General features: G+C 39.1%; 1 protein-coding gene across 50 annotated transcripts in view; it reads left to right on the top strand.

Moving 5' to 3' along the window:
- The window catches only part of CLASP2 (cytoplasmic linker associated protein 2), a 154,041-nt gene extending 145,606 nt beyond the window's left edge, over nucleotides 1-8,435 (top strand). For all 50 annotated transcript variants that reach the window (XM_074854052.1, XM_074854418.1, XM_074854267.1 and 47 more), the window contains 4 exons: nucleotides 242-370; nucleotides 2,221-2,427; nucleotides 3,577-3,693; nucleotides 4,764-8,435. In XM_074854052.1, the coding sequence (XP_074710153.1) occupies nucleotides 242-370; nucleotides 2,221-2,427; nucleotides 3,577-3,693; nucleotides 4,764-4,850 (540 nt within the window). In that variant the 3' untranslated portion in view covers nucleotides 4,851-8,435. The remainder of the gene's footprint in view (nucleotides 1-241; nucleotides 371-2,220; nucleotides 2,428-3,576; nucleotides 3,694-4,763) is intronic.
- The last annotated feature ends 13,979 nt before the right edge of the window (nucleotides 8,436-22,414 follow it).

Here is a 22,414-nt window from a genome sequence, read left to right as displayed (position 1 = left end):
CAACATGGTTGTGACATGCCACCTGAATTATCTGCAAAAAGAGAGATCGAGAAGAGTGAGACATGAAGATTTTTTTCCTAGCTTTATTTGTTAACACTAGGTTTGTACTGTATATATTGAGTAGAGCGTAGTCTGATATTTTTCCCTTATCAAAGACACTTACAGCTGCTGAACAAACGTTAAAACATATGTCTGCTTAAAGATGATACATAACTCATTTCTTTTAATATTAAATCTTTAGCATGCAATTAGAGCTTTGGCATTGAAAGTTCTAAGAGAAATTCTAAGAAACCAGCCAGCAAGGTTTAAGAATTACGCAGAGCTCACAATCATGAAGACATTAGAAGCGCATAAGGATCCTCATAAAGAGGTTAGTAACCATTATTCTGTTTGTCTGAGGTTATGACAAATTATTACAAAATGAAACAGCTGTCCAAAAAATGAGAAATTAGCCAGATCCTACTGAGGAAGTAATTTGTTTAATAATCAAGCATTCAGCTGTTATTAGTTAACATGGGTATGCAAGAAAAAAAAGAACTGCAGTTTTATAAGCTCTCAAATGCTTAATATTAGCCATAATAACAATTGCCTTGGGTGCTGTCTAAGAGGACATAGTAACCAATGATGTGTTGTTACAGCTCTTCAAGGAATAACTGAGGAGAGTTTTTTCATTGTATGACATCTGAAGCCAAATACAGGTGTCCTGGAACACTACAACAAGCTTTTGGATTTCATTAAGTTGCATGGTTGAGAGATGGGTCTGAACATGGCAAGGAATTGTCAACTGTTTCCATTTTTAGTCAGCTCTGGGCCATTCAAGAGCACAGATTTGAATGTTGTTAGGGGAGAATGCACAGGAACATATCAAAGGGAGGAGCTGGTTGTGGCCGAGAACAGTGAGGGGATTCAGAAGTAAAAGGATAACTAATCTTGCTCAGAAGCAATTGTGATCCATATGACACAATAAAGGATAATGCATGTAGGTATTAAAAACGTAAATACAGTAACCACCCCAGTATTAAACAGTTCACATCAGTGTCACTGATGCTGTGGAAAGAATCCAGGTTTATTAGGAAATGAATACATCCTCTCCATAACACCACCACTCCCTCCACCCCCCCCCACTCCCCATTCAAGGGCACTTACACTGTATGGAACTTACTGTGGAGTTCCAGGTTTTGAAGTTTGACTGCAGTTCCTGACTCTGGGGTTTAACAACGCAGCTGGCAACTAAGCACCACACAGCTGCTCGCTCACTCCCCTCCCTGGGGAGGTGGGGGGAGATGAAGAAAATTCACCCTCCCCCAGCCAATTACTTTTGTCACTCATCTGATACTCCTTTCTCTTGATTTGTTTCATATACTGTGTTTACTGCAGTGTCTTGTCCCCATCTTCCCTTGTCTGTTATTGTGCTTTTTCTCTCTCCTGGTTTTGTGTCTGTGAGTGAGAGAGTAAAGGGGACAATGATGCAGAGGAACAGTTATGGAGTTTTTTGTACATCACGGATGTACAAACTGCTGATTTTGTACAGCGGTTTGTCTTGTTAGGTGGTGGACACCACAGCTGCACTAACATGAAGATCAGATGTGAATTTGCTCTGTTGTGCCTGTGTTGTATCCTGAGCTTCTGTACCTATTGACTTCCTACCTAATGACTCTGGTTCTGCTTGTTCTGCATTTTCTTCAGGCTTGAAATACTCTCTTGTCACAGTTTCTTCCAAACTGGGAGGGGAGGAAAAACAGCTAGATTGACCTCTGGAAGTAGCAATCTAAGCATGTGACTGAATATGGTTTTCAGATGAATGTGGAAACATGTCTTGTCAGTGATCACTGACCTAACAAGGAGTAACAAATGACAACACAAGAAATTACAGATTTACAGAGGTGGTGATACTTCAGTGTGTAGTTGACAGATATTGCGAAACAGAGAAATTTCAGATGCAATTCAACAAGGAGGTTTAAAAAACTGATATGCGTATTGCCGAGGACATAGATTAGCCACAGAATGATGAGAAGAGTTGTTTTTAGGAGAATACGTCCAACTTATGTTGGAATTTTGTAAACAGATTTTCAAAGGGCTCTTCATTCACATATTCCTACAGCGTGGTAGAGCTCTTGGTAGGAAATTTTTATGCTCAAGACGATTACTGCCAGATAACAGACTATAGTAACAGTCTCTTGTAAATAATTTTTCCACGTCTTTTACTTATTCTTTCAATAGGTGGTGAGATCTGCTGAAGAAGCTGCTTCCATGCTGGCTACTTCTATTAGCCCAGATCAGTGCATCAAAGTTCTTTGTCCAATTATCCAAACTGCAGATTACCCCATTAATCTGGCTGCAATCAAAATGCAGACGAAAGTCATAGAAAGAGTATCTAAAGAAACCCTTACTCAGCTTTTACCAGAGATTGTGCCAGGTCTAATACAGGTAAGGAGAGAAGAAAGAAAAGGGGAAAAAAAAAAAAAAAACACAACAAACAAACAAACAAAAAGCAACTATATATATAAGAATTGCAAAGACTTTTTAAAAATAACATCACTTGGCTCTCATGAAGGATTTTATTTGTCTGATAGCTGATGGCTGCTTTGACCCAAAATAACTCAGATAGTGGGAAGAAACTCTATGATTGGCTGGTAGCTAAGTTATAACTGTGGTTAGAACTCAAAGGAAATCTTGGTAGGCTATAAAGTACTAGTTATAGTTAAGCTTGGTAGATAAGTTATATTTTTTTCTTGTTTGTATCTTTTTCTAAGTTGTAATCATTTGGTCTGAAATTGTCCATGTTGTATTGTGTATAATTGTGGGGTTTTGTCACTTGGGATTTGGGGGAGGCAATAGGAAAGAAGCAGTTGATTGGGGAAAGTTTAATAAAACAAGAAGGATATCAGAGGTTTCTCTTCCTTTGTCTTTAAAAATAAATTCTTTCCCACCTCATCAAGAACCAAGATACATTAATTTGCACATAATGGATAAGGACTTTTCAGAGTCTGACAGCTGCATTCTGCAGATTCCTGTCTTTAATGGGTGGGATCCAATCATACATCTGCAGGAAGGCAGAGGCAGAGCAGGGCCCCTCTGAGAAGGGGGTGTGAGTGAGACAGCCAGGCATGTGGTACTAGCAAAGTGGCAGAAGAAGCAAAGATCCTTAAGGAATAAGGTGGGAGTTAACAAATGATTCTTCAGCTGTTAAGAGAATAGTTCTTTCAGAGTAAGCTCTAAACAGAGTGGTCTTCTGCTTTAAGTAAATATCTCTATAATCTAGAACAATTTCTCTTATATACTCCCTTATTGCATGACAGCAGCTCTGTTTTCAGTGTAACTTATGAACAAGATTGTGTAGGTTTTAATTTCAGTCTGGAAAATGATTATCAATGGTGATTAATAAGCAAGCCTGCTTTTCAAGTGCATGCTCTGTATTTGCGTGTTTGTTTTTTTGTTGGAATGCTTCACTGGGCTACACTAGCATTAATTTACTGTAGACTTCTATGTATTTATTATAGTAAATAAGTAAATAGCTTTCTGAGGCTTTTAATCATTAACTGATAAGGTATTAATGTTAATTTTATTGCTTTCTAGGGTTATGATAATTCAGAGAGCAGTGTTCGTAAGGCATGTGTTTTCTGCCTTGTAGCCATTCATGCAGTAATTGGTGATGAACTGAAACCACATCTCAGTCAGCTCACTGGCAGTAAAGTAAGTAAAAGATATCATTTAAAGAAATCTTGGTTCCTAATTGCATGTATGCATTTGCATTTTGGTTGTAATTGCCAGAAAGTTTCATAAAAGTATATGCTTGAATGAGAATATCAGGGCTACTGATCCCTCTGAGGATTAATGTAACTTCATCATAAAATGTTCAAACTGAAAATCCATAGACCTTTATTTATGCAAGTGTACAAACCTCAGCATTAAGGTAAATATTAAATTATGTTTCTTACTGCTGTTTAATGGATTCAGTTACTGGGTGTATCCCCAGCAGTAGTGATAATGGCTGTACTCAGCATGGCTTTTCCTGTCAGTATTTCTTGTCTTGTTTTTCATGCAAGTTCAGATTGGAAAGCAATAAACATAATATGTAGATGTTACATACAGCAGTTTTATTTATTCACCACCTTGTTATCTTGCTTTCATCAGTCCTGTCAGTACCTCTGATTTGAAATAATAGTAATCAGTCTGTGGTCCTTTTTGGTTCAGGATAGTTACGGTTTTATTGACATGTCTTATATACAGCTGTTTGCATGCAAAAACCAGTATGTTAATTGTGAATCTCTTTGTCCTTGGGAATAAAACAGGACAATTAATTTTGTATATCTTTGAATAACACAGTTATATCTTAAAAATACTCTCTGGTAGTGATGGTGTTGAATGTGATTCTAGACAGTATTGGAAGATTTGATAAGTACCAGCATCAACAACTTTTAACTAGAGGCTTAAAACCTCAACATTAACTTGAAAAAAACCCCTCTACCTTATTTAGAACAGCATTGTAATTTGAGGAAAATATTCCATCTATCTTAATCTAGCTACCTTAGATCATTCTCTTCTTTACATCCTTAAAGAAGCTTGAGCAGTTTCCTTGTGACAAATTTTGATGTGTTTGATGTTTTCATTGGTAAGTATGTTACCTTCGAATCAACTGTGTAAAATACAATTTTGGTTTTGGGGAAAAGAAAATGGTTTAATGTCTCCATTATTATACCATGCCTGTAGTCTGTATAGTTTGCAAATACTAAACCGAGTGAATTTCTGGCTTAAATTTGCAGATGAAATTATTGAACCTTTACATCAAACGTGCACAAACAGTCTCTGGACCAGGGGATACAACAGCAGATATGTCTGGACAAAGCTAATGAAGCTGACAAGAGTTAACCAGGTCTCCTAAAGCAAGGGCAAGGCCCTCTTCAGTGAAAGGAAAATCCTTACATACAACTTTTGGAACTTTTTTCTTGTTTTGTTTTGTTTTTTCCCTTTCTTTTGTTGTTTGTTTGTTTTCTGTTTGTTTGGGTTTTTTTCTTTAACCAATGGCTGTCCTCAGCCTGCATGTGACTGTTGCGATAGAATTACTCCAAATTCAAGGAAAAACAGTATTAACATCAGTTGATCAAAGCAGAATAAAATCTAAAAATAATCTAATCCATCAGTTATCCTGTTCACAAACCTCTGTGTCTTCCCATTAACTTTTGCCAGTGTTATTGTATTAAAAAAAGATTTTTTTTAAATGCTAATTAAAAAGGTATGCTTTAAGCTTCAGAAGTTAAAATTTATAAATTCTGTTGCTTTTATTCAGCTGCAGATAACATTACTTTTTTATTGCTATTTTGTTTGAGTATCATGTCCTTCACTAGAAACAAGAAGTGATGTGAAACAAGGCTGAACTAGTCTGAACTGCAGTGAGACTTGTTCACTGTGGTGGTGGTTCATCATCTTATTTACAGCTTGTTTGGGATATTCTGGAGATTGAGAAATAAGCCTATAAAAAAAAAGCTGGATTGATCCAGTTCTGTAAAAGTGATATTGTTCATTGGTTGTATGTTTGTTGCATAAATAAGAATTTAGTGTGCGCAGTAGAGGACTGGTACAACCAGTACCTCTTAATGTGGAAGACAGCCCTTTCAGGGTAGCATTGCCGACCTGGTGATAGTGTGGCAGTCTGCTTTTAGCAGCAGAGTTAATGGTCACTTGATGGACGTGAACCATCCTTGTCACCTTTCGTTCTTCAAGCAGGATGCTTCAGAATGGAGTGCTCTGCCCAAGCATGCTCAGTATGTATTTTATCTTTATCACTAGAATGTTTCCTCTCAACCTAATTGCTGGAACAAGTAGTCTTGTATTGTAACTCACATGGGATTTTATGACAACAGTGCAGAAAACTATTTATTCGTTACCTTCTTAAAAGCACCAAGATTTTCTGCACTGAATTTAAATGGGGAGGGAGGGGGAATAGTCACAAATGCTATGGATCTTGCCACCTTTTAATTTAAAAAAAATAAAATATATTTTGGACGAGTTGGGAAAGCTGCACCAAATTATTTGCATGGTTTTCTTGAATAGCATCCTCAAGACCCATCTGGATTAAGGTGTGGAAATGTTTCCAGGGTTTGTTTTTCCATTTTTTAAAAAGAGTTAGTTTATTGTGAATAATGGTTCTTTGTATTTATGCACTTGTTAATGGAAAGAGAACAAAGATCAAGTAAATGTGTCCCTAAATGTTGTCTTTTTCTTTTTTTTCTTTTTTTTTTTTTTTTTGGTCTTGGATATAAGCAGCAAGCTAATTAACTAAGAACTGGGATGGAACAGTGCCCTTCCCAGGAATGGTGGAACTTTTTTTTTCCCCCTGACTTTTTTTCCCTTTGACTGTGATGTTGTCTAGTTGTAGGAAGTGTATCCTGATAAGAGAGAAAATAGCGGTGCCAAGGATGATGATCTACGCTAGGCTAAAATTCTCTCTACCTCTTCAGGGTGACTAATTTTTGACTGAGCTGCTGCATATAGCACTCAGTGGAAGAACTATCTACAGAAAATATTCTTTTTTTTTTTTTTTTTCCAAATTATCACTTAATGTGTATTCAGAACTCTTATTCTTCAACATTGCAGCCAAATATCGTAAGAAACTACTTATACACTTTACTTGCTAGGAACCCTGAAAAGCAAAACTGAATAAAAATTAAGTCAGATGCTTCTAGTTACATGAAAGGTTGTTTTCACTTTAGTTTGAAGTGAATGCAATAGAAAGAGCTAAGATGTGGTTGTAAAAGAAGCAATGCCATTGCAGAGATTTATTTGGAGGAAAAGTTGTAGAAATATATGTAAAGACTTAAAACCAAGACTGTCATAACTCGTCGCTAGCCCTTTTTAGAAGCTACATCAAGAAAATAGTATTTCCTCTTTCTTTCCTTTGTTACGTGTAACATCCTTGTTGTTTTCTACTGTTTAATTACATTGTGTATTTATAGTTCTATGCTTACCATTGTGCATATACTGGCAATAAAATGTACATAACATTACTTTAAAAGTTAGCAATGTATACATTCTGGTTTTCTGTTTTATTTGATCACATGCTATAAGAAAAATCATAAATGTGATTGATACAACATTGGTTAAAAAAAATTTATCTTAATCTTCAAGTTTTGTGTGTCCAAATGATGTTTCTTTATATACTCTTGTTACTAAATCTGACTTGGCATTTGAGAACATGCTGTGAATATAGGTATGCTAGACAAGAATGTTTTCTGGAAGTGAAATAGAATCTTTATGAACACCCAGTTTCCTTCATCTAGGCAGGTTTCTTGTTTATTGTTTCATTTATTTGTACATTATGCATTTGTTTGCGTTTTATTTTTTTAATATTTCAAAAATATTTTTCAGTCTGCAATCTTGTAGTTTACATTTTGATTATACAAAAGGTCAAAAATTGCACAAATTCTAAGCTTAATAGTCCCATATGTTATTCCTGCTTTTTCTACTGGTGGTAATTATTTTCAGAGGATCATTTCAAGATGACTGCTGTTTGTCATCTTTTTGAAGATGCTGTTTCATACTGAAAAAAATAAGTTATTGAAACATACAGTATATATTCTGGATGAACCTAATTTTTTTATGTGTAAACAAAAGTTGGTAAGAAAGAAATAGTTTTTATCCCATATGTGACTGAAAAATTTTGCTCCAGGTGGTGGGGGAGGAAGATATTTACACCAAGTTTGTCCATCAGTTTTCCTTCTAAGCCATCTTTAAATGTTCTAAGTGTGGATATCCCATGTATTAAAAATCTAAATGCAATATATTTAAATGAATATTTTACTTATGATATGACTAGTTCTGTTTTCAACGAAGATGGGTCTGCTGTAGTGGATAGAATCTCTTAATATTACATGGAGCCATCGGAATGTAAGAATTTGCAACAGAATTATTTCCACTGCAGCCAGTTACCAGATTCACTGCGTTGCTTTTTGCCCTCATTTCCTATATTATAAATAGCCATTAGCTTGGTTAAATTCAAGCAATGATTAGTCATGCCTTACGTTCCCGCTGGAGGTGGTTTCTCTAATGGATTAGCATAAAGATCAAGGAAAAATTAGGACAGTTATAAGTTGCTGTTCTTTCAGAAAGGGTTTCTTTATGTTCTTTGTACTACCTGTAAAGATGGGTCATTGCAATCATTTGAATACTGAAATGTAATTTTTAAAGGTTGGGTTTGTGCTTAAAAAAAGAGGAAGGAAAGAAAGCTACATGCAGAATCAGGATAGGAAATGCTTATCTTGGGTGTCTCGGACTTGGATGTCATTTGCTTTAAATAATTTTGAGTAACACATTATGTTCAGCTCTCTTAGCAAGAAAGTTGGGATAGTAAATGTAAATTGAAAGGGGAGATGATCATGTAATTTGTCCTGAGTTGAGTTGCTTGTTTGTTTTTGAAGATAAAGGTTGGAAGAGATTGAGTTGTGTTTATTATTTGCGGTCTGAGTTCCAGAGCAAAAAGAACAAACACTTGTCTCCTGAAACACTTAGGTATTCTTAGTAGTTTCTATGAATATTTAAACATTTGAGTAAGTTCACAAACATACCCAGGTAAAAAGCCTATTGAGAATGCAGGCCCAAACTGCTCACAGTATTTTAATGTGCTAAACAAACTCCACTAAGAAACGGGGTTTTTGTATTCCACCCCCTACTCCCCCACCCCCCCAATACAGGCAAGACCCTCAAAGCCCAGGACAGATGTTCATTCACTTTTGCCAGCATCTCTGGCAGAAGTTTCTGATCCCAGGGTGCTGCTGGAGGACCAGTCTGAGATTGTTCCCCAGTGTGGTTTGTCTGGAATACAGTAAGGGAGCTCCCACGAGGTAGAATGTTGGCTCTGCCGTGGGCAGGGATGACGAGATGGTGAGGGAATAACCAGTCTAGCTGACGTTTGAGAATGTCTCTCTACTGCATAACTTAAATCTATGTGTCTGGTTTTTACTGGTATATATCTTCCTTGGATAGACCTTTGAATCTAGCCTGACATATAGTTAACAGAACTGACTGCAGTACTGATTTTAGCATGAGTTTACAGGGGTCCAAAGATTTGCATTGGTGGACAGTATCATGATCTAGGAAAGGAAGCACACTGAAATGGAAAACTTGCAAAAACTTCAATGCCCAAGATAAAGTTTAGTTACCTTTCTGCCTACTGCCAGTGGTAACAAGTCTGGATATCAACCAGTTACATGCAGGTACGTTGCTTTTTCCACCAAAGAAAGATATTTTCCATGTTTCGCTATCCAGCATTTTTTCCCATCTTACTGCCTCAAAATGTGCTTCATTAGGATTGCTTATATCTGCCTAAAATACATCAAGAGTTACAGATTATTTTTTTTTACTTGAAAGAAATAATACAATATACAAAACTGCTTGCAAAATACCATTTTGAAGTTTCCAAGAGTTACTGTTAAACAGCAATTTACAAACAATTGTGATTCTGTCCTGGCAGAAATAACTCATTAGCAAACTTTCCTCAGTAAGGAATTTCTCAGTAAATGCGCTTATTATCCTAAAATCCTGTCAGCAAATGCAGAAACTTCTTTAACTGGGTTCATCCAAGCTGCACAGCTTGGGAACCCTGAGATCTCAGAATATACGTAAGTATAGAAACATATACACAATATAGAAAAACAGTAACTGAAGTTTGATTTTTTTTCACTTGCCAGACTAGCACAATTAGTTTTTCAAACTTCCCGCATTACTGAAAATCTTGGTTTAATAAAAAAGATGAATTTTCATTTGTTCAAGAGAATATTTATAATATACGAAGCAAATCTTTAAAGTACATGCAAGAGGTTTTCTGTAGAGAATGTAATATCAATACTGACTTTCATCTTACCTGGAACTAGACTGCACCTGCAAAACTGAGCAGTTCACTGGTTTAATTGGGAGAAAACATCAGCTTGCTTTCTCCTGATAATCCTCCAGTTCCCAGACTGCCCATTTATCCCCATCATATTTATGTTTATTGTGCTCTGTGTGTGTTTGCTAAGTCCCAGCCTGACACAGCAAAAGTTACTACAACCAGTTGAACCATTCTCAACATCCTATCATAGGGAGTAACTATAGCGTGATTCAACAGGTTTGTTCCTCAAGATTATTTTCTCTGTTATGATTGTTTTCAAAGGGACAACGTCATATTCAGAACTTGATTATGGAAGACAAGGAAATAGGTCTTGTTTCTTGTCAAGGAGACAGGAAGACAAGGAAACACATTTTGACTTGGCTTAAACTTGCAATGTAACTGTAATGGTATGCAAGTGCAGAAAGCCTTTAATCTGGTAAAATAGTAATTTCTGGCCTGTTATATTTTTGTCCTTTCAGCATAAACTGATGTGGTAAAGCATTTTTACACCATGCCAAATGTCATCATAGATGGTTGTATTTTACGTAGAGAATTTGAGGCATTTGATAGGGTGTTTGATCTTTCAAATGACAGCTGTGACCATGTTGGACAACTAATCAATTGAACTATTTTACCCAGAAGAAACTATCTGTTTTCTGTAAGGAGTTTTCATGCATCACTATTTATAAAGCCTGTATTTGCCTTAGACGTGAAATCTTAATTGGGTGTTACCTGATTGTTCAGAAATTGTCAACTGAAACGTTTAAAAACCTTACTTGGAAGTAACTGCTGGTGTCATCAGAGGCTGCTTTTTCTCAGAAGTCTGTTAATGAGCTACTGCTTTTGAACCATGTAAGGAAGGAGATATTTGCCCTGTTGCAGAGTATGAGAAGAGAGACACAGTGTATATACTTAATCCCCTGTAAATTGTAGCTCTTGTTCTTAAAAACCTTAAAAAACCCATGTGATTTGTTTTTAGGAAGGGTTGGGTGGTGGTTTTTTTTTTTTTTTGCAATACAGCATTTTTTGCTTTGTGCATTGGGCATTAAGAGGAAAACACTGATGTTGGAGGATTTTGTCCACAAAGCCAAGACAGCCCAATGCTTGAAGATGTTCAAGCTGGCAGGGTACCAAAGCTGCCTTAGAGCCTCAGGTAAAAGGGACTCTGTCCGTTCAGAATGAGAAGGAAATGAGCTGTCTTTTCTGTGTCAGAGCACGCGGGAAGCCTACATCTGGGAGTCTGGGAGTCCAAATACTGATTTTTAGGCTACCAAGCAGGTGCACAGCAGGCGTAGAATAACAAACACTTGAACTTGTCCACCTTTACAGACCCCTGAATCTTCTACAAAAAAAAACAACTCCATCCTTTGTCATAGCCATAAAAACCTGCTAACTTCTAAGTTTTGATTTGGGTATGATGTGATGGGCTAAATGAAAATTTTCTCTGGGCAGTGTTGCCGTCTAAGTCTCTTCATGAACACAATCTCACTATGATAGGTTCCTTTGCAGGCCTTCAAGTCTTCCTAAAAGGCAGCAGAAGAAAGCAAAGGTAATGCCTCTCGTGCCTCTGTCTCCTCAGATGTGAAGTCAGCAAGACATTTATTCCTCAGTTCATACCTCAGCACCTTAATCACATCCTCTTAGATTCAGAAGTAGGTTATGTGAGGAATATGACTATGGAGGAATAAACTACAGAGCAGGAACCCCCTGCAGTGGAGATTCAGACTTTTTAAAAAGGAGATAGATCCCATGAGGAAAGGAGCATACCCAGCATTCTTCAGAAAAAGCCAAACCTACGGTTTTTGTAAAGTGACCCTTGAGCATTGGAAACAATCCATATTTCTCCTTTATCTATAAAGTTAGTTCTCACAGTGCCTCATATCAAGGAGACACTGAAGCCCAAGCATAGGGTCTGCTACCTATCAAATGTACATCGTCAGGGTGATCAGGAGGAGCTGTTGAAGTGTTTAGTGTGCTCAGCGCTCTTGCGCATCAAGCAGAGTGCCATTCTGTCAGATACCCCGTGATGTGTTGCCTTGTGTATGTGCTGATGGTGTTTTAAGATTTCTACTGGAATTTAGGTGGTCTACCAAAAATGTTCTCTATGGTTTTTCCCATTTCCCCTTTTTGTTGGCAGCCCTGCTTCTCGAGAGTTCTGTATCACAGAGCAAGGACTGGTAAATGCAGCAGTTCTTACAGTGCTTCAGCATTAAGCAGGCCCAGATTAGGATGTCTCAAACCACCCAACGATCCAGAATAAAGCCGTCAGGTGGATATGGAGGATATGCAGGCATTGCTGCTTATCCTGAACTGCAGCAGACAGGCAGTGCATTGCTGTTCAACGGGCCGTATGCGGGCACTGACTGTGTCCTTCTGCCACCTTCAGTGACCAGACACGGCACTAGGACGGGGCTGGGTCAGCTCTCAATGCCTCAGGAGACGTGTGGAGAACTGCAAGTCAGTGCAGCTGTGGGTCACATGCAGGATTTTTTCTTGCCTGTGATCATTACCTGTTAGTGTTTACGTTCATTATAGTAGTGGCAATGGATACGGTCCCACTAACAATGTATGAGGAGAGGCTGCGTATTCAAAAGTGAGTAGAAAGAGGGGCTAGAAATATGTTTCAGCACCTTTCACATGTACGTATGATGGATTCATAGCACATCCAAGCAGGGAGCGTCATATCAATGTGAATACCTCACTTGTAGAGTGATTTAGGTGAATAGGGTCACCAACGTCTGCTTTGACAGGTGTTTTCATTCCAAAGGTCCCCTGCGTTTGGCAGCAACTGTTACACAACCAAAAAGAGTCCAATGACCGAATAGGATGCATCAAAATAACAATACTTTCTCCGCTAGACTCTGTTCTGGGGCTGAAGTGTGTAGGGATTGCTCCTGCATAAATATGTCTTCTGATTTTAAACTGACCTAGTATTTTAGGCACAACTGAAAATCATCACTAGACAGCAAAAACTTCCTTTAAATAAAATTTTTAGAATATATACTGAATTTACAATGTCTTAACATGGTACCTGATTGAGTTTTTCCATATGTTGTCTGTAAAATAATTTTTAGTTGCTAAAAGCAAAGAGCAATGGCATTCTGTACGTAACCAGTTACAATACTGGTGTTTTAAGGTCATTTGTTGTTCTCAGAAAGGCAATCAGAAAATGAAGTGAGGAGTCTGATCACTATAAAAAAGATCAGCAAATTGAATGATGCCTTAGGTGGCCTCATCATTTTGGATGCTGCTCATGGAAAAACCCAACAAAGTTTTCAGGCTCCATATGTGAAAGTACTTAACTTCAGCACGGATCCACCCATTAGCAAAACATTAGCTTCCCCACCTTAAATTTCAGGTTGGCCTTTGCATGCCACACACATGCCTTAGAGCAAGAGATGTTTTAAATAAATAATGTCTTGTTGTTTGTGTATACAATGCTCCTTTGCTGAGATATGTTTTAGTACTTACGGGGCAGATCTTAAAGCAAGAAACAAAAATAGCCCCTTAACAATAAACAGCGCAAGGTAAAAAAACTCACCTTATTTGTCCCCAAACTTGCAAGACCGTTTAACCACATACCTTTATGTCTAGAGGTTAGTCAAGGGCAGCAGGTGTGGGTGTGGGGAATATACACAGTGCTTCATGAGGCAAAATACCAGAATTAAATATAACCTAGGAAGTTCATCCTGATTTAAAAAACTAAGCTATAGTCTACTTGAAGTTTTACCCATATACTGTTAGCAACAAAGATCAGTCAAAGCACAAGACTGTAAAGAGAAGAAATACTAATTTTTTTGGTAGTGTTTAATTTCACTTTGAATAACATCATCTTTCCTAAATGTTCTCTCTAGTACTTTCCATACAAGGAACTCAGTGCTGCTATGAGTGCTAAGTCAAGCATCTTGTCAACCCTTGGAGGGGAAAAAAAAAAGAGGCAAATTTTCCTCTTCCACAGTGCTTTTGCATGGAAGTCCACAAGATTTAGTTCTGCTTTGCTTCTCACACCATCAGGAACAGTGGTCGCAGTGGGATATGATGATTTGTAGCAGCATCTTTTGTGGCCACACTCTCAAGTTTGAAATCGTTTGCATGACATGAGGGGTACCCGTAACACAGGCCTCAAGCAGAAGCAGCAGGTGTTTAGAAACTGAGATCAGAATAGCCCTCATCATTTCACCCTCCTCTATTAATAAAAACCCGATCTCCTCAAGGCAGTAGCTTTTTGGATATAACCAAATGACTTGGCTATTTTTGGTCTGCATAAGCCTAATACTTGAAAAATCAAATGAAGGCAAGAGACTGAATGGGCATGTTTTCAGTGATGCTCCTGTGTTTTATTATGGCCTACTACTGTGGTTGGTGGAGTCAAAGGTTTGTTAACAGCTGGGCAAGCTAACAACAGGGCTGAAACCAGAGAACTGAAGTACCTAGGCCTAACAGCTCTTGCTCCCTGTCTGCGCTCAGAACATATGGGGTAAAGCCAGGCCACAAGCCTAATCTGCGGCTGCTTGCCTGGACTCCCCTGGGGTGGTTATTTTCAATGACAGCAAGTTGTCTGTCTTGACAGAAGAACAAATCTAGGACTTCTGATACGTTGTGTTTGTGTTACTGAAAAATATCAAAATTAATTCTAAAAGGGCTAGTAACAAAGCCTACTGTGCTAAAGATGAAAAATAGGAGTGCAGTTTTTTAGTATATGTGTGTAGATGTATGTCTGTGTATATAGATACATAAAAAATAAAATAGGTTCCTGATTAGTCTGGGAATCTCAATTACTTTTGCTCACCTGGACTTCACAAAAAGAGACTGATCAAAACTGCAGTGTTCCCACCTGCATTTTGACAAACCAGCATCTGTCAAAAGTGACAGGCTATTTTGGGGGGATAAAAAAGTGCCAGATGATTTAAAGCCACGGGAGCTCTGTGGGATACACATAGAGGTGAGAGCACTCTGTGCTAGGGACCGGAAGCTCTTCAAGGGGAATCTGTGGTTTTGCTCTTTCCATTTAATAGGGATACAAGTCACAGAACAAAATAGATGCCCACCCTTTATGGGGGAAGCTCATGTCAGCCCCAAGGGAAGATTGTGAAAGTAGTTTGAGGGATGTGTAGTCCTTTTCTTGAAAATAATCAGTGCAAAGGGAAATGGGACCTCCAAATACAATGCACTGTACACATTTAACACCTTTGCCTAAATCTAGGGTTGGGGACAGAGTGATTTTTCTGTTTTTTGTTTTTTTTTTTATTGCCAGTAGATGGATAGCTGGATATATATTCTTTTTCTACAGTCACCAAAATCAACTTAATTATTAAAAAAATGCAGCAGTGATCACTGGGACTCCTGCAGCCCTTTACATCTGCTAGAAGGGTGCTTATTAACAGTAGGCAGTTACAGATAAACGTGTAAGTGGAAAAAATAACCTTGAAAAGACTTCTCCAGCTCTTACTCTTGCTGGAGCAAAGATTAATTTGTGTGCACAAGCAGGTCTGTGTTAACCACAGCCCTCCTTGGGGTGCTTAAGTGCCTTGTGGAAGAGAATAATCTCTTAGGATCACTAAGCCCAACAGTCCCAATTCTTGTCCGCTTTTCTGGACAGTGTCACGTGTGGGTGCTCTTTCTCTTCCCGTATTTACAGTTCCTCTCCTATTACTATCCTGGCCTTTGCTTTTTGTTTGTGGTGTTTGACGTTGAATAAGAATGGTAAGTTAAAGGAGAACTGCCTCATGCTATGAAAAAAAATAACCAACAATGTTGTTTATATGAAGTTATTTTGACTGCTGCATATTACTAGCACTCTAATGAGAAATAATTCCTTTTTGTTTTCCACAACCTTGCTCTTTGATACTCTGATTTTCGTAGCCTACATGTTGTCACAAGATTGCAATACCTTTTAAAAGTATATTTTTATAGAATGAGCTGTAGGGAACAAGCAATGTGTGCTTGGGTGCAGGTGGTATTTAAAAAACAAAAACTAAAACCGCCAAAAAACCCCAGGGAACTACTACTATTCAGCAGTAGTCCTTCCCGTTTCAAGCAGAATGGGTGCCCTCTGCAGGTAACTATTTTCAGATTAGGTTTTTGGATGTGTGCCCCCTTCTATTTCTGAGTGTCAAGGTCTTAGCATGATAGACCAGTACTATTTTGTGTGTTTTAATGTAGATTTTCAACCCTGGCTGTAAACCCAGGCAAGCAAATGGAACTGAGACATGGGTGCACCAAGCAGCTGTTTTGCATCCAAATATGATTTTTCCCTAAAGTGTGTGTGAGGGGTCGTGTGGGTGGGTGTTGGAGTAAATATTTTTCCTGACAGTGTTTTCATTCGGGTTTTTTTTTAAATCTTTTTTAATGGCAAGAAGGTAACTATAAAGTTGTACTCTGTAGTAACCTGCCACTGGAACATGTACAGAATGAACAGGCCAAAGGGAGACAGGAAACACTACTGAGTGTTTCTTGCTTGCCTTAAAGAGGTCATTGTACATTCCACTTTTTTCTTTTTCTCTTCAGCCAGTCATGCCCATGCAGGTTCAGGTACTCCGAGTGGAGTGTGTAAGGAGGGAGCTGTACGCCTCTCTAAGGCAGAAGTGCTATGGGATTGCTCTTTCTCCTGGCTTTGTAACACGCAGTTCTGCTCGGTGACACCCTGGCAGTGTGGAGGGAGGGGAAGAGGTCAGCGGGGATGCTGGTGAGGTCTGAGCTGCACTAGATGTCACATCACTAGTAATAAAGCCTTGCAGCTAGGCAGTGCCTAGCCTCTTCCTTTGCCTGCCTCTTCCGGAAAGTGTGACACTGGCAAACTCGCTGGCAGCAGCTGAATGGAAAGGTCGAGAGGAACACAACTGCAACTTTAACCTGAATGTGTCTATCTGTTTTCTCTTCCCTCTCTCTCATCACTGCAGTGACCACCTCTTAGCCGAGCACAACGCTTCATCTCATCCCAAAATGCTCTTCTGGCACAGCCAGCCTGAACATTACCACCATCACCAGTATCCCGCCAGTAACAGCAGCTACCTGCGGTAAGAAAAGAACAGGGGTGATTTTTAATAATTATTATAATGCTATAACACACAAGAATGCAGACTGCCTTTGCTAATTCACAAGCCTTCAAATAGAGCGGGTGATCGCAGACCCTTTGAGAACAGTTTGAGGACAGTCAACATAGTGGAGATCTACTTTACTATAGCTTCACAATTTTTACAAACCACGGCACCATCTGTGTGTGCTAGTAACAGTGATAGGAATGTTTTACTGCTTAATACGATAGCCCAGATGTCTTAATTTTTTGTTTCTTTTCAGAATTACATTCGCAGTCTGTAGATAAAAGTCTGTTTAGATGAAGTATTACAGACTTAGAAACACCTTGATGTTTTACGTCTGCTTTGATTATCTGCCGAAGCTCAGCTGATCTGCAGATCAGGACTGTGGGCTGCTTGTCCTATCAGTCCAGGCACACTGGCTAAACACTTGGCATTGAAATTCTGATGCAATATACAGCTTATTGCATCAGCATATTCCTGTGATCCGTGAGCCTACTTTACCTCTTCATGACTAAAATAGTTGTGTACAGCATTCAGGTTTTTCTTACAATTAAAAATGATTATGCTTTGACAAGAGCTAAGCTCACAGATTCCAGATAATGTTGATGTTAATTGATTTTCAATTTATAATGTGATTCACTCTCTGTATTAAGCTTGAGCTTATTACTTTTGGGCTAAATACAATGTGTGTAAACCTGGTAGTGTTTAATGATCTACCTTGACACAGCTTTTTGTATGTTGGCAGTCTCACGCCTATAGCTGTATTACAACATTACTTCTGCGCTGGTAGAATTGTCAAGTAGCGTGTTTTTAATAGAAATGTGTAAAGTTTTGGGTTTAAAAAAAAGGAATTGAGGCTGTATTTGGGTTCCGAAGTGTGAAATTAATGAAACTGCAGTGGAGTGTTATAAAATCAGTCCATTTCAATACAAGGGTCAGGGTGATTTGAAACTTAGGCTGGCTGACACAAGTATGTAGCACAAAGAACACTGTTCCTATTGACCCGGGCAGTGAGCCAGAAACGAAGAATGGGTGCTGGAGCTCCCTGATGCAATCCTGTTTACAAGTGACGTGCACAGTTCCCAGTGCAGAAGAAACCAAACAGCAAGGGAAAGTGAGGATGTCCACTCGCACCTCCAGTCCCCCCTTCTTCGGCCTCTGCTCAGCCTAGAGGAGGTGCGTCCCCTCCTCGCTGTTCTTGGGACCGTGCTCTCTCAAGGCCCGTTCTCACCACGTCCTTGTCTTTCTTCATCGCTTCCCTGTATTTTCTTCTGTTTCCCCACCCTTATCTAAGAGTCCCTCTGAAGTTACTCTTCCCACGCACTTTTGAGCACCTGCCTTTAGGTTGGTATGGCAGCATGCATCTGTGTTTTGGCACTGAAACACAACGCGGGGGGGAGGGACGCTTCCATAAATTAAGGGTTGTGTACAGGAGCTAACCAGATTGGCCCTTGAGACTGTCTACCCTCAGCAGAAATGCAAACCAGATCAGGCTTCAGACTGGTCATAATCATCAGGTTTCTTGGCTCTGTCCCGAGTGCTTCACCCTTAGTGAAGCAGCACCCTTCAGCCCTGCATCTGGCCATCAGCGAGGCTTATACAGAGACAGCAGTCAACGCCAGGGCAGGATGCCAGCCAGCATCAGTGAAGAGCAGATGGAGAAAGGAGTGTCCCAGGATCCCTTCTCCCACATCCCAGTAGAACTGTACTTAGAACGCATTTATGCAGATACATTTGCAAAATCGGGCTCCCACTGCACGTGCTTGCTCTCTGCTATATCAAGTCTCCAATTCCAGTTAGTGGGTCTGGTGACAGGGACATGCAGAAATGGAACGGCAGGGCCACAGGAAATGTCACCTCTGACAAATTAGGCTTGAGGGTTTGGCCTGCTCAGAGGGTTAGAGAAGCAATTTGAGATCTCAGAATGCTTAACTCCTGTTTTAGACTCCACCAGGCAGGTAGAAAGTTCTGAATGTTTTTCATGTAGGCAAAGCTTGGGAGGGAGCCAGGAGGAAAGCAGCATCGTTCTATAAAGTATAGAGGGTCTTCTCTGTCCCGTAGCCTCTGCTCTCAGCTTTATTGATAAGTATTTAACGATTTAGGCACAAATTCTGCAATCTCATCCTCAAAACAGGTTCATGTGCTCAACTTGTGGGATTCTGCGTGGGTCTTATATTGTCTATGTTGCAGAACAGGAATTTTATTAGGAAAAGGGCATAAAAAATGTACCATATGTGCAATAGTATGTGGATTTTTCAGTGGTTCCTATTTGGTTAGACCCACTCTAGTCTTCTGTGGAATACAGACAGCATCAAAAGCGTGACAGTTTTTCCAGTCAAGACCAACCACGTCCTGGGCTGCATCCAGAGCAGTGTTGCCAGCAGGTCGAGGGAGGGGATTCTCCCCCTCTGCTCTCGTGAGACCCCCCCTGTAGCGCTGTGTCCAGCTCTTGGGCCCCCAACATAAGAAGGATGTGGACCTGCTCAAGCGGATCCAGAGGAGGCCATGACGATGGTCAGGGGCTGGAGCACCTCCCCTGTGAGGACAGGCTGAGAGAGTTGGGGGTGTTCAGCCTGGAGAAGAGATGGCTCTGGGGAAACCTTATAGCAGCCTTCCAGTACTTAAAGGGAGCTACAGGAAAGATGGGGAGGGACTCTTGATCAGGGGGTGTGGTGATAGGATGAGGGTTAATAGTTTTAAACTGAAAGAGGGTGGATTTAGATTAGAGATAAGGAAGAAATTCTTTCCTGTGAAGGTGGTGAGACACTGGCACAGGTTGCCCAGAGAAGCTGTGGCTGCCCCCTCCCTGGAAGGGTTCCAGGCCAGGTTGGACCAGGCTTTGAGCAACCTGGGCTAGTGGAAGGTGTCCCTGCACATGGCAGGGGGGCTGAACTAGATGGTCTGTGAGGTCCCTTCCAACCCAAACCATTCTATGGTTCTATGAAGACCATTTGTTTCTCATAAAGAATAAGAACAACTTTACTTTTGCAATAGAAATCTGTATTCTTTATTTGCTTAGTCTTTAAAATAGCTTGCACTTGACTGTACTCTCCCTAAGTGTAAGGCATATATGTAAGTTCAGCAACAAATCATCCCAAAAGTTAAATTATGGGAAGACTAACAGAAAGAGTAGGATTAAAAATTAAAAAAAAAGCTACGGAAGCAGCTACCATTCATACTACAATATGCAGACCATCAACTGTAGGCATTAAAAAAATCACAAGGCTAGCGTAAGAACTGAAAAATAGAATAGAAAATTTTTGTTTTCAAGGTTTCTGTTTGTAATCACTATCTGCCTAAAGATGTTTTCAAACTCTTTTGGCAAAAGTTGAGAACGCTGCATCATAATTACAAAAAGTAGAGATTTAGGTGGATTACTTGGGTAGATTTGCACTGAAGCTGTAACTCCATTGGTTGGAGCTGGCTCGATCTGGCTGGAAAGCAGTGCTTGTGTGCACTGCTGATCCTCAGCAGATGATCTGAGAACGGGACTGACCAAGGAACGTGCCCCAAAGAAACAAACATATCGCAGGCCTGCACTTTAAAAACAACAAAAACCAAACACACGCCACAAACCTCTACAGAAAACTTGTTGTAAATTAGCCAGGGATATAAATAATGCTAAAGAAAAATGTAGGTACTTTAATATTCATATTTTAACAGAAAAAGGACACTTTGTGTCCTAAAATAGCTAAAGAGAACATCTTCAGAAATACAAAGTCGGTTTGTTTATCATGAATAAGCTTTACTCAGTTGTTAAAGACTGAACTGCAAGAGGATGAGTCTTACTCTATCCACTGAAGATACCCTCACCAGAGACTGGAATTTATGTCAGAAGAAAAAAAATTCCCATTATAAAAATCATAAATTTATGATCTTGTAACTGCTATGTAGCTATGTTAATGTAAGTATAGTAAGCAGATAAACCAGTTTTGCTATGCATAAATCATATCTGTATCTGGCTTCTCTGGTCTTTGATCCTGTCTTAACTTACCTCTCTGACTGTTAGAAGTAGAAAGTGCACTCCTAGTTTTCCACAAACCACCACTTTCTTTTGTATCACTTACAAAAGTGGGTCTTTGTGTTATTTATGCTACCTTTCTTTTACAAAGTCCACTTTAGATCTACAAATGTCTACTTAGGGTAAGGTTTGAGTTCTCAACTAAACTCTGTAGTTCTTTAATGACAGGGGTTTAAGCTAACTTTTTATGCTGAATAGTGATTAATCTACTGTTGTACGCTGAAAAATGCCTACTAATTTATTAACTGGACCATAAACATCCCATAACCGTCACTGAAATTAATTAATACCATCATTTGGGTTGTTACAATCTTCGTAAGTGCTAACAAATATTTCCATCGTAATAATAAATCAATGAATTCAAGGTATTGTTGTCAGCTTGTCAGGCTTCAAGAAGAGGTATTTTGTCTGTGGTAATTTCAGTTCTTCTCACTAAAAGCTGTAACTTGGTATCTAGTGCCTATGCTAGTGACTTGTCCATGAGCCCCTGCCCTCTTCATGAATTTCCCTTTTTTAAGCTTCCTCTTATATGCAAATGAATTGTTCATCTGTCCATAGACAGGCAGAGAACTCTTGCATCAAATACAGCAGCAGAAACACCAGTGCCATTTTCTGGAGAAGCTGGCAGGTGTATCTTAACTTGCAAATTGCCTTTAAAACTCATAAATCATGGTCTGTGTGCTTCTCTTTGAGGGTGTGCGTTTTGAACAACAGCAAGTATTTTGTTAATTATTAATGAATTTAGGGCCTTCCCGACTTGTATCTTTTGAAAAACTTGTGTGATTGTGCTTAAAGCATGGAACTATATGATCAAAATATATTTTACAGTCTCAGTACTTTTCTGTACTTTGCTCACTGGATGTATCATTCTAATGACACTTCTCACAAAATTATTTAACTATCTTCTGAATTATTAACTTTTGAGATTTTGGGGAACTCTTCTTTACGTGAAGTCGTGGGTTACTTACCCTGTTGGCACCCCCTCACTGGACTAAGTATTTTATGACCAGAGGGGACAGGATTATAATCTAAACCACTGGCAGTTCCAGTTCTTCCTTGCATTCCTCCTAGTCTTCTCCAACAGCCAGGCCATTATAATCGGTAAGAATTATTTATTAAAAGTTTAGCTGCTTCCTGGATCCTTTCCTTGGCAAATGCAAAATAATCAATTTTAATAACAGCATAAAATCAAGCTATTTTAGCAATTTTTACAAAATATAAATTCATATCCCAGAAAGACAAATTTGATGCTGCTTGAATACATCTGGATTTTGCTCAGTTTGGTCTGTTGAAGGAAAGAAAGGCAGTCTTAATACTGCTAAAAACCTACAAAATGGACTTGCTGTAAAATGGGCCAAGAAACAAATGAAAGGCCAGAGAGAAACAGAGGGAATGAATATTAAGCCAAGACAATTCTTTCTAGGTACTGCACTTTTCACCTCACCACAGGTGGGTGCAGTTTTACCCGCAGATGCCAACAGCTCTATCTCCTTG

Source organism: Strix uralensis, chromosome 1 (assembly GCF_047716275.1).
Source record: "Strix uralensis isolate ZFMK-TIS-50842 chromosome 1, bStrUra1, whole genome shotgun sequence".
Classification (NCBI taxonomy): Eukaryota; Metazoa; Chordata; class Aves; order Strigiformes; family Strigidae; genus Strix; species Strix uralensis.
This window is presented reverse-complemented; position numbering and strand designations above follow the sequence as displayed.